At 43.3% G+C, this 16,620-nt stretch overlaps 1 protein-coding gene across 1 annotated transcript in view; it reads left to right on the forward strand.

Moving 5' to 3' along the window:
- LOC117459754 (tRNA (32-2'-O)-methyltransferase regulator THADA-like) overlaps positions 1-16,620 on the forward strand; it is a 141,955-nt gene that overhangs the window by 62,537 nt on the left and 62,798 nt on the right. Inside the window, exon 30 of the mRNA XM_034100852.2 lies at positions 4,110-4,278. Coding sequence (XP_033956743.1) covers positions 4,110-4,278 — 169 coding nt within the window. The remainder of the gene's footprint in view (positions 1-4,109; positions 4,279-16,620) is intronic.

Genomic DNA, 16,620 nt, shown 5'->3' on the forward strand with positions numbered 1-16,620 from the left:
AATCAGTCGTTAAGTGAAGTCTTTAACTTCTTTAAGAACCAAACGGTGGATAGCTTGAGTGCTGACTTGCTGGCAGACGCTTCCTGTCAGAGAAGGTATGCTGAGCACACATCCACCCAAATGAAGCCCACATGTTGGAAATGTTAAATATAGCCACGCAGTAACTTCTTTGGCTCCAGCCGGGTTTCTCTTCACCATCCCCCCCAACTCATCTTCCCGAGGCGTGTTGGGACGTGTCTGACGAGGTCGGCGACTGTCACCCCCCCCCCGTCTTCTACCTCCCTCTCCTCAAATGATCTGACTCGCCACCTCCAAGGATCAGATGTTGCTCGGCTCCTCTTCTGTTGACAGGTCTGAGCACCACGTCTCGTAATCCTCCCCCTATACCTTTCCATCACACGGCATCTTTATATCCTCCAAACACCCCCGCAAGATTGTTGACATATCTTTGCTGCGTGGCCTCTGCATGCGTCACACCTGCCTGGATAATAACGAAGAGCTGAAGATGACGAAAAAGAGGGGGAGTACAATGACAAGCAGATGTATTAATTCTAATAATTGATGGTTGCTCTATTCCACCGCTTGACGTCTTTAGAGAATTTATTATCCCTTCCGAAGTCCCTCTCCCAGCTTCTATTTTTCCCTCTACCTTGTTCTCTCTTTGCCCTTAATCTCAAGCATCTGAGAGTGCTGATATAAGAGATGTATGTCCTGTGATATCCAGTCCAGGCATCTCCCTAACCTGCCTCACTCCCTTTCTTTCCTTTCTTGTCTTCACTGACTCATAACTCATTTTCTTGTTCAAGGTTATGCCCGTAAACCAAAGAAAGGCTTCAAAAGTCTACTTCCCAACAAAGATTCAGTTAATTTGACCTCACAAACCCTGCCATCTCTTTGGTTCCGTTTGTCATCAGGATTACAACTCGCAGAATTTGAAAACGATTTGATGAAAGGCTAAAGCATGGGCCAAATGAGAGCCTATACAAGTTTGTATTAGCATCCTGATCACAGGGCAGACACACACATTTCTTTTGTATCTTTTGGAAACAGCCTTGGCGGATGTCGGCGCTCTCTGGATGCTCGTTTCGTTGCTGAACTTTTGGATTCCCCGATCAAATTTCTAAATGTTAACTGACACTGTATCTCGTGTTGCATTCTGGGTCATTCTAAAAGAAGATACTTATTAGAATATACTTTTTTTGTAATAGGGTCTAAGGTATGGTCGTCCTAAAGTTGTATTTATGTTCTATGGAATGACAAGAACAAGTTAATACCTAAAACCAGCAACTTGCAAGCATTTTTAAAGTAGTTATTCATGCTTTTATATTCACTCCTAACTACCCAACGATCTACTGAATACATCTTTCAAAAGTAGTTAAATATACAAATAATTCAATCTGTTGAAAAAGGTTTTTAATACAAGCGTTATTATCAGATCTGTTTTCCGATACAATAAGTCAAATACTCGTTCAACATGTCTTGATAGATTCCTTGGTAAAGCCATTTTACGAACGCAAATACCAAATGTTCCCCATTCCACAGTTTCTCGAACATGAGCAATTTCTTCAGTTTTTTTAAACCATTTCAGCCTAAAAACCTTTGGTTGAACAACCCAAGCAATTTAAAGACCTCACCCTTGCTTTTCAAAATTCCTTATGTTTTACTGTCATGTTTGATACATTTAAACAGAATCAAAGAGTGCTGGAGCATTGCCATATGTTTTTAGCTCAACCCGTGAGTTAGCGTAGCAGTCTCATTTAGCCAATTGTTAGCAACCGCCTATTTTAAGATGCGTTAAAGTTTCAAGATGCATGTATGGGGTACATATAACTGGCTGGTTAAATGCTAATTTATGGACATTTCCAATAGTATCTTGTTAATACTGCCACTGGGGGCACCAAGGACATTTTCAAATACTCCACACGGTAGATTGACTAAAAATGAAACAATTAAAATGTTAAACAAAGTAAAGAACGGTTGTCTTCAGCAACATAATTTCCATGCAAAATAAGACAAATCATCCTAATTATGTCACCACTTCCTTTCCTAACATTCTTCAGTGACAGACGTGTTGTTTCATGAGCATGCTACAGTGTCTGTGGTGCACATGACAGTCTGTGACCCCACAGGGGACAGCCCTGTTGCTAAAATTACACCCTTCCAAACTGTCATTTCCTTTTTCAAAAGTGTTTCAATGGGACACATTAGCGCAGATAGTTAACATATGGGCCCCACATGGGGACTGGGAGGGGTGGAGAATGGACATAATTTGGTCATTAAACCCGTGTGTGTGTGTGTGTGTGTGTGTGTGTGTGTGTGTGTGTGTGTGTGTGTGTGTGTGTTTACAGGCGTGTAGAGCTCAGGATACTGCTGTCTGTCTTTGATTTCTTGTGTGTGCGTGTGGCTTGCTCACAGCAGGTGGAAAAGCATTTGTTGACTTGTTGCTTCAAACAGTCCTTTCTCTGTTGATCCTCTTTTATTTTCCCTCGTCTTTTACATTAACAGTTTTTGTTTTTTTGGAGAAATTATTTTACAGATAATTAAAAGCTTGTCATTATTAGCTGCAGTAAGTTTTGACTTGTTTCTCGCCCTCATGAAGAATGTACATAGCTCTATATTTGTGTTTACTTACACATTTCACCATCTTTTTTATATCTGCATACTCTATGCTGTACATACTGTGCAGGCAATGTACGGAACACATTTGTTGCATTAAATGTAGGCTTTCAGGCAATGTTCTTTTGTGCCAAATACAGCTTCAAGGCCCCTCCACATAAGCATCATCTTGGACATATACAGCTCCAGAAAATTAAGACACCGCTGCAAAAATCAGTTTATCTGTACTTACTATTTATTGGTATAAGTCAAGTGATTAACAAGAAGCCCTAAAACCAAGCTGCGTTGTTTACATTCTTGTCACCCAACAGCTATGTGACCACCAATATCTACGTTTTAACTTCCTAAGTAAAAACATTAGTATTGGTGCCTTACAATGTATATGAACTTCTTATTTGCTATTTTTTAGGTCCAACATTTCCAAAAATAATTGTTTTGTGGTTTCTGACCTGCATTTAGAGAATATATTGACAGAAAATGTATATATATTTTTTATTGAGGACAAATTTCACTAGTTTACTGCCTATAAATAGTCAAACCACAAAAACTATTATAATTGACGTCGTCTCTTAATAGTTTTTCTTGTATGTTATTGAAACTCCTGGGTGTGTGTATCCTTAATGTCTTTTAAAGGCATTATTCACATTGGCAGTCAGTTCATATTTGTAATGATCAGTTGTAATGTTAGCCTTCTTGCTAACTATCTCTGGTGAAGACAGCTGGTACAGTAACAATAATGGCAGTCAGGATTTTTGCGGATTTACCTTGAACTACAGCTATCTGTTTGTTAGCACATCAATTCTTCCTCTTTCCTTCACTGGCACTAGCACTAACACCCCCCCCCCTTCGTCCCTCTCATCTCATTCAGGTCCTTTTGGTCATGTCCTTCCCTCATGTCGGCTACAGCAGTGTTATGACATTGGATAAGGAAAGACTATCAGCTTGTAAACAAGGTTAATTTTAGCCTGCACTCAGGGTAACTGGCCACATTCACCATCACCGGTGGAGACTGTGTGATGTGTGCTTACTGAAAGAGAGAAAATAGGAGGGAGAGGAACATGTGGGAAAAACAACACAATATTGATTATTTCCATGATAGTTTCAATATGTTTTTAAGTGTGTCCTCTGGGAGCAATTTAATGTTCCGATCCTTTGCTTTAGCAATAGAAGCACGACAAATGGAGGGAAAACAGGGGGATGTTACATAATGTATGCAGTAATAGTGACCAAATGTCCAAAATAAATACTTCCAAATGAATCTCATTTGTCCATGACATAATGTGGCTGCAGAACAAAATAACTATTTTAACAGATAATCACAATACATGCAGTTATTAAATCATTTTTCATTAAAAAGACGATATAACTTCCTCCATTATATCAAAAATACAATCTTACGTAACAGAAGACTAAAAGATAACATTGCAGCTATCCGTGTAACATGATGTAAATATCTTTGAATGACACTAATGGTGCAGCCTCGTGTGTTGTAGATGCGGGCGCTCAGCAGTGTATCGGACAAGAGAGATGGCGGCCCGGGCCCTGGTCCCCTTCGTGCTGGTGACCCAGGTCCCCTCCACCGTGCACACGCTGCTGCAGGAGCTCCCTGCTGAGCCCGGACCCACAACCCAACACAACCACATCCACGGGACGCTGCTGCAGGTCTGCACCCACACACACACCAACACAAACCAATACACTCATATATACATAACATATGCCATAACATTCAGTGGGGTCTGTAATCACAAGTGCCCTAAAAAAACTAAAGTGCTTATTACACACAAAGCTTCTCAAATGTGAAGATTTGCTGCTTTTCGCCGTTTTTTATCATTTTAAATTCAATTTCTCTGACATTTAGAATAAATGATCAATTGCTTTAATTATCGATAGATTTAAATATTTTAATCAAGTTTGTCACTAGATGCAGAGATATTTCAGTTTAACTGTCTGGGAATGAGAATCACATAGATGCGGCTTTCACACCAGCGCTTTTCAGTTTCTAGCTCCGAGCGGGAGCTTTTCTGGTTCAGCTCCGGTTTCCCTTTTCAGCTCCCGCTCTGTGCACACCGCCCACTGGCGCCCCAGAGCTGCCCCTGCTGCGTCATGACGTCACCGTTTACATCGCTGATCGCTGATCGCTCACAACAACAACAACAGCGTCGGGTCGATGATCGTGTTGCTTTTAATCACACGGAGCCAGAATAAATTGAATAACGACTTCTCCAACCTTATACTTTGCTCCAGAGTGCCGTGGTTCATTGTTTATTAATGTGTTTCTGCAGCATTTACCGACCGCTGCAGGGCTGGCTGCTCTTCCACGGGAGTTTATTCTCCCGTTAGCTCCCGGTTAGCTCACACTGCAGCGGCCGCTCTAAAGTATTCACTGTCCGACTCACACAAGCAGCTGATGCATATCCCCAGTTCCCCTTAGCCTAAGTGAATGTGTGTCAGTCTGAATTGACACTGTTTGGTATCACAACGCTGTTATGAAAGTTTCTCTGGTATAAAACGGGTGATGTTGGCATAGCAACCGAAGCTAAACTGACTACTTGCATCCGATAGCTGCAATAATACAAAACAACACGTCTGCCTCTCTCCACAATGATCGATAACAGTGAACGGATGGTCAAAGTAAGGTACAAATAAACAGAATCACACGAAGCCTGGTTAGTGTTGCCTGACTTTATAAAGTGTGTTTATAGGCACTACTGCTTGTAGGCAGGCATAACAGTCGACCCATGTTCAGGGGAGGTGGGTTTAGTTTCCTGCACGCCTCGACGTAAGAGAGACGTAAGCGACGTCGCCTCTTAGCTCCAAAGCTCTTGCCTCTGGACCGACAATTTTTTGGAGCTGGAAATGAAGCGGATTCCGGAGCTAAGAGCCGGTGCCGCTGCGGTGTGAACAGGAAAACCCGGCGCTTTTCAGGCTCTAGCTCCGAGCCGGAGCTGAAAAGGCGCTGGTGTGAAAGGGGCAAGAAAGGAGCTTAATATTCCTTTTGGTTTGTTTGTATCAATGAGGTCAGATCATAGTTGTTAAGATGGATATGACAGAAAAGTAGTTTTAAACGAAATATACACGTATACGTCAAATACATTTTTCCTGCAAAATAGTTTTAAGGTTATTCTATTTAAGCAGATGTATGTTCAAGTGTTTAATTTTCCTCTAAGTTTGGTTTAAATCATTATTTCATACTATAAAAAGGGGTTGAGACAGCTGGGATAGACTGCTCTTTGTAAAGTATTCACGGAGCTGGAAGCTTGGAAGATGTAGGAATGTCAAGAGGTTAGTAAGGGTTGGCGCAGTGTGGGGCGCAGAGATGTGATAGGTGGGACGCGATGAACGGGAGATTTAAAAAATAAATGTTTTGGACCTCAGGCCAGAATCAAACCTGGGTCCTTGCGGGCGGTAGTGGAGTGTTACAGCCGGAGACTCGCAACGGCGGTGGACTTTCACAGCGCAGCTGCACCGGAGCCGTCGGAGCCTCGCAACGGCGGGTGTTTGCGGCGGCGGGTGCGGTACCGGCAGATGCGGTACCGGCAGATGCGGTACCGGCGCAGCGGTGCTGTGAAAGTCCACGGCCCACCTATGCCAGAGCCAGCAGCCCACCGAAGGCATGCAGCCCACCAACGGCAGCGGCCCACCGAGAATAGTCCCGAATCTCCCGATGGCCAATCTGAGCCTGCTCACACACACATATGTAAAAATCTCTCATACACACATGTGAAACGCTTTCACACACACACGCACGCACGCACGCACACACACGCACACACACACACACACACACACACACACACACACACACACACACACACACACACACACACACACACACACACACACACACACACACACACACACACACACACACACACACACACACACACACACACACACACACACACACACACACACACACACACACACACATGAGTGATTAGTAAGATATGCATAAACAAAAAGAAAGAATTCTAACTAGGTAACATAAGATAAGAATAAACAAGTTTAAATGATTTGTTATTGGTTGTGATCATATTCTAAAGATGTTTGGATTATTGAAAAGTATACAGCTCCCTTTCATCTGAGTGTTGACAGCTGTATCCATAAATTCATGTTGTGCTCAAAGTGCACCAGATTGATGCATTTCACTTCAACATTTAAAAACAATGTTTACCCCTTCCCGGGGTTGTATGCCCCCGGACCCCCCTAGAGGAGGTGAGGTCCACCCCCAAATAAAGCAGGTTAAAATAATTAAGTTGAATACATTTTGTTTTAGTAAACACTGAACGGGTCCCACAGACCCAAACAGCACACAAAGGTTAAAGGTAAGCATATCATAATGTTAAAATGTGCTAAATATATACACTGCAAAAAACAAAAAAAAGAGGAGTAAAAGTAGCTCATGACTTGTTTTATTTTTTGAAAGTAGCTCTCAACCTAAAAAAGGTTGGAGACCCCTGTAATAGAACGATACATGTGACAATTTTAAGCTTGGCCTACCATTTGATTGGAGCGATGAGGAACAGGTGGGGCTGGAAAAGGCCCACCTGCTCAAAGTGGGGGATGACAGAACAAGTTTGAGAACCACTGGGTTAGCTAAACTCTCCATAACTGTTATTGTATGTTTCAAACATAAAGAACTATTAATCATTGTGTCACTCATCATGTCACTGGCTGTTGGACCGTCGTGTGTGTTCACGGTAGACATGCAGATGATTTCTGAGATACTAATCACTATCAATCAGAGGGTGTGTGCCAATTACAGAGGCATCACACTACTCAGCCTCCCCGGGAAAGTTTACTCTAAGGTACTCGAAAGGAGGGTCAGGCCGATTGTCGAACCTCAGATTGAGGAGGAACAATGCGGATTCCGTCCTGGTCGTGGAACGACGGATCAGCTTTTTACTCTCGCAAGGATCCTGGAGGGGGCCTGGGAGTACGCTTATCCGGTCTACATGTGTTTTATAGACTTGGAGAAGGCGTATGACCGGGTTCCCAGGGAGTTACTGTGGGAGGTGCTGCGGGAGTACGGGGTGAGGGGGTCTCTACTCAGGGCCATCCAATCTCTGTACTCCCAAAGCGAGAGCTGTGTCCGGGTCCTCGGCAGTAAGTCGGACCCATTTCCGGTGAGGGTTGGCCTCCGCCAGGGCTGCGCTTTGTCACCAATCCTGTTTGTAATATACATGGATCGGATTTCGAGGCGTAGTCGTGGGGGGGGGGGTCTGCAGTTCGGTGGACTAAGGATTGCACCACTGCTTTTTGCAGATGATGTGGTTCTGATGGCTTCATCGGTCTGCGACCTTCAGCACTCACTGGATCGGTTCGCAACCGAGTGTGAAGCGGCTGGGATGAGGATCAGCACCTCCAAATCTGAGGCCATGGTTCTCAGCAGGAAACCGATGGACTGTCCACTCCAAGTAGGGAATGAGTCCTTACCCCAAGTGAAGGAGTTCAAGTATCTCGGGGTCTTGTTCTCGAGTGAGGGAACAATGGAGCGTGAGATGGGCCGGAGAATCGGAGCAGCGGGAGCGGTACTGCAGTCGCTTTACCGCACCGTTGTGACGAAAAGGGAGCTGAGCCAGAAGGCAAAGCTCTCTGTCTACCGGGCCATTTTTGTTCCTACCCTCACCTATGGTCATGAAGGATGGGTCATGACCGAAAGAACGAGATCGCGGATACAAGCGGCCGAGATGGGTGTCCTCCGCCGGGTGGCTGGTGTCTCCCTTAGGGATAAGGTGAGAAGTTCGGTCATCAGGGAGGGACTCGGAGTTGAGCCGCTCCTCCTTCGCGTCGAAAGAAGCCAGTTGAGGTAGTTCGGGCACCTAGTTAGGATGCCACCTGGGCGCCTCCCTAGGGAGGTGTTCCAGGCACGTCCAGCTGGGAAGAGACCAAGGGGTAGACCTAGGACCAGGTGGAGGGATTATATCTCTTCGCTGGCCTGGGAGCGCCTTGGGATCCCCCAGTCAGAGCTGGTTGATGTCGCCAGGGAAAAGAAAGTTTGAGGCTCTCTGCTGGAACTGCTACCAGCGCGACCCGACCACGGATAAGCGGGAGAAGATGGATGGATGGAACTAGGGTGCTGCTAATGAAGCAGCTAGGTAGCGCACGCTAACACGCTGTAGCTGTGCTTTGCTCACTATTGGGCTGGACAGGACATTATTACTTTGACCCCAGTCTCCAGGTCACTACTGTGCAGAAACTGGCTCCAAATCACGTCAAAAGCGCAAGATGGTAGGGTCTGTATCGGGATATATTTGCTCTACTTTTGTACAGTGGAAGGAGGTAGAAAGGTGTCAACCATATTCACTGTCAGATGTAAAGGTTAGACAAAGGGTTAACAACTATTAATGTCAGTGTAAACAGGGTTGTGAGGACAGTTAAGACTTAGTTTTTTTTTACCAAAAAAGGAAAATAATTAGTTGAATCAATGTACATGTATTGATTTTAAATACATTTTCTTAACATCATCACATATTGTTTCAGGCCATGATGTTAAAATGATGTGAAAACCCCTAGCTGATGAAATAGACGCGTGTACAGTGATAGGTCCATTATAGCTGACAAAATATGGAGATATGCACATCACATATTTTATTTCACAATTCCGTATGATATTCATGAGTTACTGATGAACCCATATCTTGCAGATCTTGTCGAACTAATAAAAGCAGCCTTGTACTGTATTTGGTTTACAGCCATTCTCAGGGTTTAATATCTACCATCCATAAATGAATGAGTTTTGAATCCACAAATTCAAGTTTAAAGCATGAACATCTTCACAATTGGACATAAAGGTTTGTATTATATAAAATGCAATAACCTAAGCGCTTATCATAACATGTGAATGTGCACACCCACACAGAGATTATAGATATGGAGCATCAAACCTCAACACACACACAGACAGTTTCCACACCGAGCCTGTCCAGACAAGGCGGTTATCACAGAGTAAATACCAGTGTTTAATTCTGTCATCACACTCTGACAAACACAACCAAACATTCTGCCGGTAATATCAACACACGCAGAGGGAAAAGGGGGAGCGGGAGTTCCCCCCCAGCCTTTTATTACTGAACGCTACTGTTGGGGTCGTTGCGGGAGCAGGGGGGTGCAGTGCGGCAAGAACCGGTGCCGGGGGGGTCGACACCAAGGATGAAAACTGCACCGATTACTTCATCACTTAGTGTATGGTTAGATAGCGGTCTGCACTGCATGGAGGTCCGCTGTGGGATGAAAGAAGGATAGCGAGGGGGTGAAGAGGGGGGAGCTTCCCCAGATGTTTCCAGATCTGTTTTAACGTTGGTTCTCTTCTGCTCCATCTCCATCCACTACAGTATTATCTCCACATATTTACAGCATTACCAACGCTAAGCTAAAGGCCAATTCAGCGTGATGACGTTTATTAGTTTCTAACCATGAAGTTACAAACTCAAAAAGCGAGAATCCTGCAATACATTAGCTTTCAATAAGCCAAACAATATTGTAAGTGCTACTGCAATGACTTCAAGGAAGCCTAACCTTTCCAAGTTGGTACAAAAGTGAGAAGTGTTTTTTTTTTGGCCAAGGTGCTTTTGAAACAGACTGAAAGTGTTTAGACGCTTTGCTGTTCTTATATCAATGGGGAGCTTGTCCCATTATTTTGGAGCCAGGATAGCAAACGGGCCTTTTGTTGTCGATGGAGTACAAGTTGACTTAAATTTGACAACATGATGCTCTTTTTGGATTACTTCTGATTTAGTTTAATCCCTAAAATGAGCTTAAATAGCTTTCCATTACACTTAACAAATCCTGTTTTTATTGGTCACTGAAAATACACCTTTGGCATTTAGGATCTAAACATTTCATTCATTGCTCTGAACCTAGACAACCACACCCACAATTGGCCCTTTCCAAGTCACGCCCCCTTTAGTTACTGTTGCTTTGTAAGATATTGGGCATTTTGTTCAACAGTATAAAAATGTCTTCACCTATGTCACACACCTATTATTTTATAAATAAAATGTGGACAGGAATATAGCTGTTATATACAGTGACAGCTCACAGGCACAGACATGTCTGTATGGGATGTAGCACAGCTGATGCCTCGAGCTCTTTCTTTGCCTTTTAATTTCCTTTTTCCTACCACAAAAAGCACACCAGACTATCATAACTCACCACTGTCCGTTCTCTGAATATGTAGTCATTTCTTCTGCTGCACAATATAAGTAAAAACTCAACAGAAGTATACATCATTCTAATATTTGTTAAAGTTCATAACTTATGATTATTTAACATAGCTCATATGTTGTTTTTATGGCACCAATGATCAATCCTTCAATACCGTTGCCCTTTTGATACTGATCCATTTGATCAAAGATCTTACAAAATTTGATTTTCTCCAAATCGCTCAGCCCTGATAAAAACAAGCAGCTGTTTTGCATTTTTGAATCATGTTGTTGGCTATGTATATCCGTCTTAAATGGTGAAGAATACTAGTTTCACAGATTTTCAGATGGCTAGGTTAACCAAAGTGCACATTTTATGACATCTGCTGACAGAATGTATTCATGGACAGAAGTCGTTGCCTAGCAATGCAATTTCTTTGAAATAGTCCAACTGTGGTATAATGGAAAACCTCCTGGCACAAACTCATCCTTCTTTGCCTCTTTTTTTCTCAAGAGCCAGGGATTTTAATATTACGTTGTATAACAGGGGCCATACACATTTGATTGAAGGGTTATCCAGAGTTGACAGCTGTCTTCATTATATTGTATATATCTCAGGGGAAATCTGTAACCAGGCTAAAGATAGCATGTGTGTTGGAAGCTAAGTCATTATGGAGATATTGAAGGCAGATATATAAGGAGCTGTGGGCTGTGGGCTGGGGGGGGACTGATTGGACTGTCATAGTAGGCTTTAGAGCTGCATGCAGGTGAAGTGTTCTAAACATAGTAAAGCGGAGTTAGAGGGGGCGGAAGGTGTCGGCACGGCCGAAAAGACAATACGGTGCGGGACACATCAATCTGAGTAGGGTGACAGGACACTCATCGACGGTGTTACGTGCCAGACGGCCAGACATCTATCAACATCTATCGACGGCCGAAATCGGCTTGGTGTGTCAGGGCCTTAACAGGTTGCAGATGTTTTTGCTCAAGGGAGAAATTACTTCCTCTGTTATTGTCAAAGAACAACTGTTAGTGGGCCAAGTGTGGAGCTGTGAACCATCACAGCTACTGAGGCTGTACCACCCTGCTGACTTTCTCACACGCACAGTCAAGAGGTCTGATAACCTCTCAAGAAGATGTTTTCATCCAACCTTACTTGCAGCCCTTAGTCCATTCTTCCTACGAATCTCCATTCTTCCAAAGTTTTATGCTGAATTAAACAGTATAAACCTTTACAGTTAGACCTCCATTCTTGACTTACTTAGGCTTGAAGCTATTGTAATATTCAGGGATGCAAACGGAAGCAAACAAATCAAATAAACCCAAACTTCTTAGCAGAAAAAATATTTTAATATGTATAAAAATTTCTCAAATTCCAGTTTCATTACACATGTCACTTTTTACCTCCGGCAAGGTTATTGTTGTTGTTCATCTTTCGTTTCGCAAAAAAACGACTGGCTATGCTTTTAAGTGTAACTTCGTGGAAGGGTGTAGCATGAGTCAAGGAAGAACCCACTACATTTTAGAATGGATCCAAATCACTGGCCAATACACAAACAAGTTTCCCTTTCCTTAACATTGCGAGGTAAGGCATTTGTGCGGCATTCATGTGGGGTCGGATTAATCGTAAACCTAAATGGCCAACTGGGAAATGTTGATTAAAGCATGTTCTAGCTTTAGGATTTAAAGCTCATGAACACACCAAAGATGGAAGAACCAATTCCCACCTTTTGGAATTGGGACCATCTAAGAAGCATGTAAATGTCACATTGGCCTTGATCTGGGCTCTCCAAGTACCATTATAGTTTATGGTATGTTATGCTCGCCAAAAATTATCGGTCTATTAAGTTTTAATTTTTTACACTCAACTGTGATTATCACTCACCTATCTTACTGTATAGGCTGAGTCTATTGCCCAAATTATATTTAAAAGGCATGGTGCAAAACAAAAAGGGATTTTCATCAATACGTACAGTGGGGCAAAAAAGTATTTAGTCAGCCACCAATTGTGCAAGTTCTCCCACTTAAAAAGATGAGAGAGGCCTGTAATGTTCATCCTAGGTACACTTCAACTATGAGAGACAGAATGGGGGGAAAGAATCCAGGAAATCACATTGTAGGAATTTTAATGAATTAATTGGTAAATTCCTCGGTAAAATAAGTATTTGGTCACCTACAAACAAACAAGATTTCTGGCTCTCACAGACCTGTAACTTCTTCTTTAAGAGCCTCCTCTGTCCTCCACTTGTTAACTGTATTAATGGCACCTGTTTGAACTCGTTATCAGTATAAAAGACACCTGTCCACAACCTCAAACAGTCACACTCCAAACTCCACTATGGCCAAGACCAAAAAGCTGTCAAAGGACACCAGAAACAAAATTGTGGACCTGCACCAGGCTGGGAAGACTGAATCTGCAATAGGTAAGCAGCTTGGTGTGAAGAAATCAACTGTGGGAGCAATTATTAGAAAATGGAAGACATACAAGACCACTGATAATCTCCCTCGATCTGGGGCTCCACGCAAGATCTCACCCCGTGGGGTCAAAATGATCACTAGAACGGTGAGCAAACATTCCAGAACCACACGGGGGGACCTAGTCAATGACCTGCAGAGAGCTGGGACCAAAGTAACAAAGGCTACCATCAGTAACACACTACGCCGCCAGGGACTCAAATCCTGCAGTGCCAGACGTGTCCCCCTGCTTAAGCCAGTACATGTCCAGGCCCGTCTGAAGTTTGCTAGAGAGCATTTAGATGATCCAGAAGAGGATTGGGAGAATGTCAGATGAAACCAAAATAGAACTTTTTGGTAAAAACTCAACTAAACGTGTTTGGAGGAGAAAGAATGCTGAGTTGCATCCAAAGAACACCATACCTACTGTGAAACATGGGGGTGGAAACATCATGCTTTGGGGCTGTTTTTCTGCAAAGGGACCAGGATGACTGATCCGTGTGAAGGAAAGAATTAATGGGGCCATGTATCGTGAGAGTGACAACCTCCTTCCATCAGCAAGGGCATTGAAGATGAAACGTGGCTGGGTCTTTCAGCATGACAATGATCCCAAACACACCGCCCGGGCAACGAAGGATTGGCTTCGTAAGAAGCATTTCAAGGTCCTGGAGTGGCCTAGTCTCCAGATCTCAACCCCATAGAAAATCTTTGAAGGGAGTTGAAAGTGCGTGTTGCCCAGCGACAGCCCCAAAACATCACTGCTCTAGATGAGATCTGCATGGAGGAATGGGCCAAAAATACCAGCAACAGTGTGTGAAAACCTTGTGAAGACTTACAGAAAACGTTTGACCTGTCATTGGCAACAAAGGGTATATAACAAAGTATTGAGATTAACTTGTTATTGACCAAATACTTATTTTCCACCATAATTTGCAAATAAATTCTTTAAAAATCAGACAATGTGATTTTCTGGATTTTTTTTTTCCTCATTCTGTCTCTCATAGTTGAGGTATACCTAGGATGAAAATTACAGGCCTCTCTCATCTTTTTAAGTGGGAGAACTTGCACAATTGGTGGCTGACTAAATACTTTTTTGCCCCACTGTATATGACAAAAAGTAGTTTATGTTGTGATCGTTGCACTACTAGGAGAACTACTGTAGCCGTAAACTAACCACTAACATGGTAACCGGTTGGAACAAATCAAATAGAGACCAGTAGGGATGCTCCGATCAGGGTTTTTCGGGCCGATCACCGGAATCAGTATCGGCCGATACCGATCATATGGTGGGTGGGGGCTATGGGGATCTTCCATTTAAAGTGATGTTTAAAACTCAGTTAATGGGGCTCATTTTTATATTGCTTCAGTTTATAATCGTAATGGATCGAAAAGTTCAGATGAATTTTTCAATACATGATGCGCTTCCACAAACAACAACCAACATGATTATTACATTCAAATGAAATAGAGTGCCATAGTGACGCGTCCTAAAACTTCGCCAAAAAGCAATGCAATTTCTCCATAGGATTTTGGAAAATAGCTCGAAATAAGGTCTGTTTGACACAAATTGAAGAGACAGATCACGTTTTGTTCTATGACATTAAATACATCAGCAATGACCCCGCTGGTGATTTCTGAAGAGTTTACGTGTCTGAAAAACGATGGTTGTGGCTGAATAGGACTACACAAGTTGTCAAGGCCGCTGTACGTCATTACACCGAACCTCGTAAACACTCCCGCTAAGTTTGTTTTTCCCCGTGTTCTGCTTGAAAGCAAGTCCCTGCCTCCTGCAAACTCTTAAAACAAACGCTTCAACTTGTACAATTTTGAATCTGTATTTTTGAATATGGATCTTAAGTTGGCGTGACGTTGAAGCAGCGACTCTGCTGTAGTTTATAGGATAACGTTAGCATTTTGCTTCTGGCGACTAGATTTATGATTCGACAATTATAAAAGTAGGGTAGACATGTGGATATTATCCGGCTGAACAAAACGTGATCCGTCTCTTAAATGTGTGTAACATGCACATCCGGGGCGCTCACGCTGGTGCGACCTGGGAGCAGCTGTGTGTGTCATGCTTTGTTTTTTGTTGTTCTTCTAGTTTGTGTGAACTTTTCTACATCCAGGAGCTTGTGTGGATTATTTTAATCATGCGGAGTGTCTATATATGCGTCCTTGCGGTGCTTTGGACTCTTTTCAGCCGTATGGCATGGGGACTCAGCGGTGATGTGCTAAGTCACAGGTTCATCGACAGCCGCGAGCTGCTGCTGGATATAAGTTCACTGGCAGCAAGTAACCCTATTCGGCCTATTCCCCACTTCCTAAGAAGTAGTACAAATGCTTTACCAGGCGGGATGTTGCCCAAAAATCGTCGGAGGAAGAGAGGAAGGAGAGGAGGCGTTCAACGCAGACTGAGGACAAACGGGCTTGACAACCGACGCCGGCTCCCCCCGCTCCCAACTATCCTTCTCTCCAATGTTCAATCCCTACGGAACAAATTGGACGAATTGGAGGCTTGTGCTATATTCAAGCGAGATTACAGGGACACATGTCTGCTGGCATTCACTGAGACGTGGCTGAAAGCCTCGGACAGCAACGAGGACCTACACATCAGCGGTTTTGGGTACCCTGTTCGGATGGACCGGTCGCCTGTCATAACAAACAAATCCTGCGGGGGTGGAGTATGCTTTTATATCAACAAAAGATACTGTAATTCCTTCACAGTTCGGGAGGAAATATGTACTCCGGATCTTGAACTGTTATCCATTTCGCTTCGCCCCTTTTACTTGCCTAGAGAGTTCCCCCAGCTGTTTTTCACTATTGTTTACATTCACCCACGGGCAAACGCCTCAGCAGCCACCCAGCTGATTGAGGAAGTTACTAACAGACTGGACTCCCTCTCCCCCGATGCTCCTACATTTATTTTAGGAGATTTTAATCACTGTCAGGTGCATAAGACCTTAAAAACATACGAGCAGTATGTCACATGTCCTACAACTTTAAATAAATCCACTATTGATTTATATTACGGCACGGTGCCTGGTGCGTTCAAGTCCCTGACCATGCCCCCTTTTGGAGCTTCATACCACACGAGCGTTCTTCTGGTGCCGATCTACAAACGCATCTGCAGGAAACAAGTGTGCACAAAAAAAACTGTGAAATGTTGGACAGAGGAAAGCATTGCCACCTTACAGGCATGTTTGGACTGCACGGATTGGGATGTGTTTTATAGCTCATGCTCTGATCTCAATGAACTGACGTCAACTGTCTCATCCTACATATTATTTTGTGTGGAGTCTAACATTCCTTGTAAAGACATTACCGTCTTCCCTAATAATAAGCCGTGGGTCACGAAGGAACTAAAGAGTGTTATAAATAGAAAGAAACGTATATTTTATACTGG

The sequence above is a fragment of the Pseudochaenichthys georgianus genome, chromosome 15 (assembly GCF_902827115.2).
Source record: "Pseudochaenichthys georgianus chromosome 15, fPseGeo1.2, whole genome shotgun sequence".
Taxonomy (NCBI): Eukaryota; Metazoa; Chordata; class Actinopteri; order Perciformes; family Channichthyidae; genus Pseudochaenichthys; species Pseudochaenichthys georgianus.